Here is an 8435-nt window from a genome sequence, read left to right as displayed (position 1 = left end):
TGAGATCGTCTTTGCTGAATGGTTGTGCCTCGAGGGCTATGTTGCGTTATGACGCATCATCAAATCTTGTTTTCTTTAGGAAGTGCTAGGTGGTGATGCAAGTGAAACTGAATTTAAATTGATTAAATTAATAAATAAATTATTAATATGTTTAAAAATTACTCAAGTTAAAATAGGTAAAATAAAAATAAAAATAATCATGTTTTTTCCATCTATTTTAGAGTTAAGGTAAGTAAAAGTTGACATGAATATCATGAGAATAAGGCCTGCAACTATTCTAGAAAAGGGAAGTTTGAAAGAGGCACAACATACACTTTACATATCTTTCACATATAATTGACCAACGTTATAGTTTGAACTTTAAGAACATATATGTAAAATTGATTGTACATACATCCAACTTCTGTTTTGAGAATACAAACATATATACACATACAGTTGCGATCAAATATTGTATCCTTAGAGATCTCAATTGGGATTAGATTTTTAAAAAATGAGTGATAATAGCGTTATTTATGAAAATTTAACTAAAGCTCAATTCGTAAAGTGTGATTATTGAAAAAATTTCGTCTTTAATATCCTTTTGGGATAGTTATGTAGTATATCCCACTTCTATTATGAGAACACATACATACTCACACATGTATACACATTCAGTTATAATAAAAAAAAGTGTAGCCTTGCTAATCAATTATGATTATATTTTGCGAAAACGAATATTAATAGCGTATTAATAGAATTTTGTAAGTTATTTAAATATTATATCACAATCAAAATTTTATAACTCATTACAAATAAAAGATAACAGTTAAGATTTAGTTTTTAAGATTGAACTTTATATGAGTAAGTATCAAACCCAAATTTCATATCGTCCAAAGAATAATTTTCAAAATTTATATTTACACAAATATTAAAAATAGAAAAAAATCTTAATAATATACTTAAATAGTTAATTCAACCACGTGATTACATTGGATGATTTCCTCTATTATTTTCCCTATTTTATAGTTACTATTAAATTATATATATATATTTTAATTATTAAATAACTTATAATTAATAGAGGTAATAAAGTACCTAATATCCCCTTGAAGGGGAGAGGAGCGTGAGCACGTTGTTAAATCAGAACTTAACCACCGTTTATGACCCAATTTTTAGCCTTTAAATCAAAATCGGAGCGTCAATTCGAGCCGTTTAATATCAAACGGCCACGATGGAGCGGACAATCCAACGTTTGATTTCTCTGTCCCCAACGGTCAAAAACTTGAAAATACAAAACGGCTCAAACAATTTTCCCCAATTCAGAACCAACTTTTCTCTCCATCTACATCAAGAAATTTTCAAGATTCATCTATTTTGTTACTTCTTTTGTGAAAATTTTTGAAACCCATTTGAGAAAAATGAGTGTTTTACAATACCCAGAAGGGATTAATCCAGCAGATGTTCAGATATGGAACAATGCTGCTTTTGATAATGGCGATTCTGCAGATTTTTCTTCACTGAAACGTTCTTGGTTAACGGATTCCTTTGAATCTGATGTATCAAGCAAGGAGAATCAAACTCCTTCGTTTGAGAATTCTTCATCTGTTAATCTGTCAGTTTCGATGCCCTTCAAGCCGCTAAACCCAAATGGGGCTATGGAGCATTCAAGACTCAAACTAAACAAGTCCATTTCTAAACAGAGTGTTGATGAGATGAGCATGACAAGTAGAAAGAGTGGAAAGGATGGAGATTTCCGTGATGAAAAGAGGATTGATGAGGAAATTGAAGAAATTGAAAAGGAGATTAGTAGATTGAATTCGAAATTGGAGGCATTGAGAATTGAGAAGGCCGAAAAAAGTTTCAAGATTGTTGAAAAGAGAGGGAGGGTTGTGCCAGCAAAGTTTATGGAGCCAAAACTGAGTGTTAAGAATGTGGAGGAGAAGAAAAAGATTGATGAGAGTTCATCAATGAGTGCAAAAACAAAGGTACAGACAAGAAGGGGTCTTAGTTTAGGACCATCTGAGATTTTCGCTGGAACGCGTAGTCGAGGGTTGAGTATGGGGCCATCAGAGATTTTTGCAGGGACAAAGGCAGGGACATCGGGCAAGCAGGGGATGATTACCCCAATTCAGCAAATACAAAACAGGCGAAAGTCTTGTTTTTGGAAGCTTCAAGAGATTGAAGAAGAAAGGGGGAAAAGTTCAAGCCTTAGTCCCAAATCAAGAAAAGCGGCAGCAAGAACTATGGCTTCAAGGCAGGCAGTTACTACAATTGCATCAAAGAAGAATCTGAAGAAGGATGATGCATTTCTGAGTTCAGTTCAGCCAAAGAAGTTATTCAAAGACGGCGAAAAGTCTGTTCCTGCTAGCAAGAAGCCTCAGAGGCCAGGGAGGGTTGTGGCTAGTAGGTACAATCAGAGCACAAATCAGTCATCAATAGTGAGAAAGAGGTCTTTACCTGAGAATGATAAGGATGAGACTAAGAGAAACGAAAAGAAACGATCTTTATCTGTAGGGAAAACGCGCGTATCACAAACAGAAAACAAGAATTTGGGTACTGAAAGCAGGGTAAAAAAGAGATGGGAAATTCCTAGTGAGATAGTAGTTCATGCTAGCACAGAAAGTGAAAAATCTCCACTGAGCATTACTGTGAAACCTGATTTGCTTCCTAAAATTAGAATTGCTCGGTGCACCGTCAGTGAGACTCCTAGGGATTCTGGACCTGCCAAAAGAGTGATAGAGTTGATAGGCAAGAAATCCTTTTTCAGCAGTGATGAAGATAAGGAGCCGTCAGTCTGTCAAGTTCTCAGTTTTGGTGACGAAGATGCTGAAGAGGAATAATGTGAAATAAGAGGGAGCTCACCCTTTTCATTATGATCTTTATATTTTCAGTCCTGCCTTTTAATTCTGTTCAATCTTATATGAGGCATACTAGTATTCTAGCTTGTTTGTTACAATATGAATAAGGCTTTGTGTTGCAGTATGTGGCCAAGTTACTTTTACTAAGGAAAATGTTGGACATCACAAATGCTTCCTCCTTGTTATATACAGGTTGTTGTTTCAGCTATTTTAGAATTTTGCAAAGGAAGAAACTTACTTCTGTGCTTCATAATTCACTTTGATGACAATATAAGATCTCATGCTTTTGAGGCAAATTAATGACTTAAGATTTCTATTACATGCTGCACTCCTCTGGTTGGATAGGATTTCACTGGTTTTGTTGTTGTTGTCCCAAGTGTCTCATGATGGAAGTTGCATCTTAGTGACTTAAGTGTCTTCCCTTGAGGTTCTTATGCTACTTTCTTTTCATAGCCATCTCCTACATCCTTGTAACTAATATCATCTTCATACTTACCCACCCCTCACCCCCGGGCAGCTTCTTAAGGTATAAGCGGCTGAAGCATTTTGGCAGTTGAAGTCAATGTAACTCTGATACTAGTGTTTCTCCAGCCTAGATTTGTGTATCCTTCCCTACATTATTGGTGGTGGCTTAATTGATAAAAGACCTTTGTTTCTCTTCTGTGTGTTGGTATTGTCATTGGTGGTGGTTTCATTCAAAACAGATTTTTTCTTTTATGTTCTTTGGTGTAAGCTTATTTCATTTTTTCGAGTTTGGACAACAAGTCTAGCTTTACTCCCTAGCTTCTTGATGTTTCCCGGTCTGCATAGACATCTTGTGATTAATCATCTCTACGTATCTGTTGTGACATGCAATTTCTCTTTCAAGAAACAAACTTCTACAGCTCTCTAACTTAAGGATGACAGTCATATGATATAATTCAGGTTATTTCACTTCAATATCTGTCTAAACTCAGGGCAGCATCAAATGGACAGACGGCACTTACTGGACATTAAAAGTTCTTCTATAGATACTTCAGAACTACTTATCTTCTTAATTCTTATACTTAACCAAGAACTACCTTTCTCATTGTTGCATGCCTTTTAAGATGCTTCTCTTGTTGTCAAAGTAGTACAAGCTATGTTGCTTAGACTCTCTAAAATTGTTGGCGCACCTATGTTGGATTCTCAAAATGCACTACTTTGGAGTATTTGACACGCATCCGTCAGACATTTCCGAAGAGTCAGAGCAACATATCAATAATATTGTGAACCTCTATATGCTTCTCACTCTTTACTAAATGCAACCTTTCACCACTTGGTTCAACTCTTTAGTACCTCAATAGCTAACTACACCTTGGTTTCTCTTTTTACTCCCCATTGATGAGGCAATGGTTGTGTTTGAAAGTTCTTGATTCGTCTTGTTCTTATGTAACTCATGTGGCTATATGAATTCCATATTTCCATATGCTATAGGCAAATGATTCATCTGCAGAAACTAGATGCCACACAGAACAAGTCATTTGAAATCCATGAGCAAGCAAGAGATTTTTGATCCTACATTTTGTCAATGAAATATCTATTTGAAGAAATGTAATTCAACACCCTTTTTTAATACATGTAATTTAACTGCTCGAGACGTTGTATAACTTGACAAACTCGTACAACAATAGTAACTACGTCTTAATCTCAAACAAGTATAAGAACTCCACGAACTCTTATACCTAATGTTCAACAATAGTAACTACGTCTTAATCTCAAACAAGTATAAGAACTCCACAAATTCTTAACCTAATGTTCTCTCTTGAGATTAGCTGGCACATCTTAAATACAGGCTTGTGAGAGTTAGAAAGTACATGTAACCAATACATTTTCTTGATTAGAAACTTATGGTAGTGAGAATAAACTTATCAAACGTAGCATTCTGATATCATATGAAATAATTTGAGCATTTAACTCAAAAACAAAGTAAATAAGTGGTAATAACTTAAGAACTTTATGAACCTTTTGCCACCATGCCATTATTAGAATTTCACAACTTCTCAAGAATACTTTTTACCATATCTTTTAAAGTCGCGTAAAATTATTCTCAAAGCATTAATAAGGATCACTAATAGAATACGCAAATTAGATTAAATTATGATTTAACTTTATGTCAAATCAATAAAATACTAGTATCATATAAAATGGACTAAGAGAGCCGAGAGGTACCATCACCACGCTTGCAAATAACGAAGTCATTATTTGCGTCGACCATGAGTCTCCTAGAATACAAAATCATATTTATATTTTCTGTAAATTTAAATATAATTTCTAATATAAATATCAAATATCGTATGAAAGAAAATTATATTAGAAATACTTCATATAAAAAATAATTTTGAAACTCTTTTTTTCAGCTCCAACCAAATAACGTCTACATACATAAAAATACATAGTACTATTATTATTAATCATAAAACCATAGAAAGTTATGTGTTTTTGAACCATCAGATAGGCAATAAATAATACACGTTGTTCCAGTCCTTCCACAGCCGAAAATGCGAACTGAGGGTTTTTTCTATTTGCTCTTGAGACCATGAAAATTAGGGGTTTTAGGCTCTTCCCCCAATTCCTCTTCGCTTCTGAAGAGACATCGATTCTACAATTTCGCCACTTAATGCAGTTAAAACCCTAATTTGGGTTTCATAAAACCCCTAAAATCTCTGCAGAAAAGATGGTAGCAGCTGCTTTGAATGGCAGAGCAAAGCTGAGCACTTTAACTTTCCTATTATGTCGTTCTTGTTTTAATCAATTGAACTATAGTACTGTTTCTGTTGGGGTACACTCTTCTGCTAAAGGATTTCGGGCACTCAACACATTGCATCGCTGTGGAAATCTCTTTCTTCATGTGAGTATTATTCTTTTGGGTTTTTCAGTTTCTTTTACCTGAAAATGCTTATCCCCTCGATATACTTATTTGTTTGTCTAGTTTTCTCTTAATGCTGAAAATACGAAACTAAAGATAATGTCGTATGTACGAAATTGACTTTAATCTTGCCGTGGTAAGCATGTTATATGAAAAGTTAGTAATAAAAAGTTGCCAAAAAAGTAAATGCAAAATGTAGTGAGTGCTAAATGCTTATTTTTATTGATTGTGAAAGGAACGGAACATACATGATATGCAAAGGTCTTTACCCTTAATATTTTGGAGCGGTTAGAGTATGCTATAGTTTATTTTCATGGAATGAAGCTTGACAAAGTTGGTGCTTTTTGTTCTTATTATGAAGAGTAGTTAGATAGGGTTGTTCTTTTTTGTGCAAGTTTGCTCAGAGTTATCAGTAACCAGCCAAAAGAAATGAACTTTGATTCAAGCTGGCCCAGGTCCAACAATTAAGGTTTTGATCTTTAGTAAGAGACATGATACAAGAAAATGTTATTTGTGGTAATGGTTGTTTGCAGCTTTTTTCTTTTCCTTCGTTTTTTTGGGGGATGAGGTAGTTGGTGTTTGCATGTGAAATAGGTGTTGGTTAAAGTGATCGGGTTATATGCCATGAAGTTTATCTGTATGAATCTAGTTCGTGGAAGTAGATTTCAAAATATTACATGTAAAGTTTGAACTAGGAAGGTATGAACTATATTTTTTATTACGGAGGCCTGTTTGAGTATATGGGTTAGTTAAGACTCATTTCACAATTAACTCAGGGAACACAATTTGAGATTGGGAAACTCTTTTTGCAACACTGAATTTTGACGTTATATTTCTTTCGACTCTAGTCCTGTGAACAATCTTGAGTCACTTGCTTTAGCTATTTCTATTAGGGAAGTACATTCGTTTCTTTGGTCGTTTAATGTTGTGATTTACTGCTGATTTCTAATACAGAATTGTATTAAATCCATCCCAGTTGGAGTCCTCCTCAATTGGCCAACTTTTGCCCCTAGTATTTTTGGCTGGTGCCAATCATTCTCAACCCAGGCATCCCCTGCTGAAATTGTGGATGATGTTTTGGCAGAAGTTATCTTGGTTATGGCCAATTCTCAAAGTTCAGGAGAGGAACTCTGTGCTACATATATTGATAAGTTTTGCAATGACAGAAATCTATTAGGAGCCATTAGGCTAGTGCGGACCTTGCATGATAAAAATATCCCCCTCCGCCCTAGTGCATACAATCGCCTTCTGAAAGCTGCAATCGAGGAAAACGATATTGGCCTCCTATGTCAGTGTTTCAAGGATCTGTTAATATCTTGCAAACCTCTGAATTCATCTACATATCTTATCTTTACTCAGGCATTTATCAAGGAAAATGATGTTGACTGCTTACTAAGATTTGTCCGGGAGATTTCAGAGTTAATATTTCCAAGTAGTACTCCAGTTATGAATAGGATCATCTTTGCCTTTGCTGAATGTGGACAGATTGACAAGTCATTGCTGATTTTTGATCAGATGAAGATTTTGAAATCCAAACCTGATGTAATCACATATAACACCATTTTGGGACTCTTAGGGAAGTGTGGTAGAATAGATGAAATGCTCAATCAGTTTGTGGCGATGAAAGAGGATGGTCTAATTCCTGATATTGTTTCTTATAATACCTTAATTACTGGATTGCGAAAGGTTGGCAGGCTTGAGTTGTGCTTAGTATTTTTCAGGGAGATGTGCGAGAGAGAAATTGAACCAGATTTGCGGACTTATAGTGCTTTGATTGACAGCTTTGGAAAATCTGGTAATATTGAAGAATCACTGCGACTTTTTAATGAGATGAAGCACAGGGGTATCTGCCCATCAATTCATGTTTACAAATTACTGATCAGTAATTTAAAGAAAATGGGGAAGTTTGAGTTGGCTATTGCCTTTTCAAATGAGATGAAGGAATCAGTCTCAAATCATCGTGGGTCAAACTATAATCGACAGAAAAACAGATAGTATAGCAGTTCAAAATTGATCATGACTCCAGTTGAGTAATGTATACAAAGAGCATCAGTTTGCTGCATGCTGTTGCCGGCTACTGCTGCTATCTTCAACAAGAAGGGATATGTTGTGGTATGTATTTTCATAGTTTATATATGTTCTCTCTAACTTAAAATGGATCTGCAGACTGGTGTATGTTCATAGTATATGATTCTATTATTAAAGGCACAACTTCTTGTTTGGAATTATTGCCGTGCATATCGAAGTTTAAAAAGATCTTCTTTTGGTTACAGGCCAGTAAAGTTGAAGAACCATAACCAGCCATCTGGTCCAATCATAGTTTGACTTCCCCAGGTTTGATGGTTGGATCTCTGAAATGACTACACACCTGAATTTTTCGAAGTATTATTCCTCGTGGGGATTGACCTAAATACGCTCTTATTCTGTATGGTAAGGGAGAAGAGATGCATCTAGTTGATGTTTAATGGTGTAAATATCAAATTATTTTGTGGATATTGTAACCTCATTTATAGTTTGGTGCATCATGTAAGTGGTGTAAAAGGGCTTCTCTACTATCTGAGCTCCTTTTTTTAGCAGAATAAACAGAGATATTACAATTGTATGATGTGTTTCATCCACCTTTACATGAAAAAAAAATCCCTTGTTCTCGTACCTCATTGATGTACTTTCTAGTGATTAATGATATAGAATACTTGCCAGTAATGGTG

General features: G+C 35.0%; 2 protein-coding genes across 2 annotated transcripts; both read left to right on the top strand.

The window, feature by feature from the left end:
- Window positions 1-1271: 1271 nt before the first annotated feature.
- Window positions 1272-3091, top strand: LOC107024397. Its single transcript, XM_015225378.2, has one exon. The coding sequence runs from the start codon at window positions 1401-1403 to the stop codon at window positions 2820-2822; it is 1422 nt and encodes a 473-aa protein (XP_015080864.1). The 5' UTR covers window positions 1272-1400; the 3' UTR covers window positions 2823-3091.
- A 2210-nt stretch (window positions 3092-5301) lies between these two features.
- LOC107024248 (pentatricopeptide repeat-containing protein At1g11900) lies at window positions 5302-8430 on the top strand. Its single transcript, XM_015225188.2, has 3 exons — window positions 5302-5709; window positions 6682-7839; window positions 8001-8430. Exons 1-2 carry the CDS (start codon window positions 5536-5538, stop codon window positions 7720-7722), a joined length of 1215 nt encoding a protein of 404 aa, XP_015080674.1. The 5' UTR covers window positions 5302-5535; the 3' UTR covers window positions 7723-7839; window positions 8001-8430.
- The last annotated feature ends 5 nt before the right edge of the window (window positions 8431-8435 follow it).

This window comes from Solanum pennellii, chromosome 7, assembly GCF_001406875.1.
Source record: "Solanum pennellii chromosome 7, SPENNV200".
Classification (NCBI taxonomy): domain Eukaryota; kingdom Viridiplantae; phylum Streptophyta; class Magnoliopsida; order Solanales; family Solanaceae; genus Solanum; species Solanum pennellii.
Note: the sequence above shows the minus strand (reverse complement) of the source record. Positions and strands in the feature narration are given on the sequence as shown.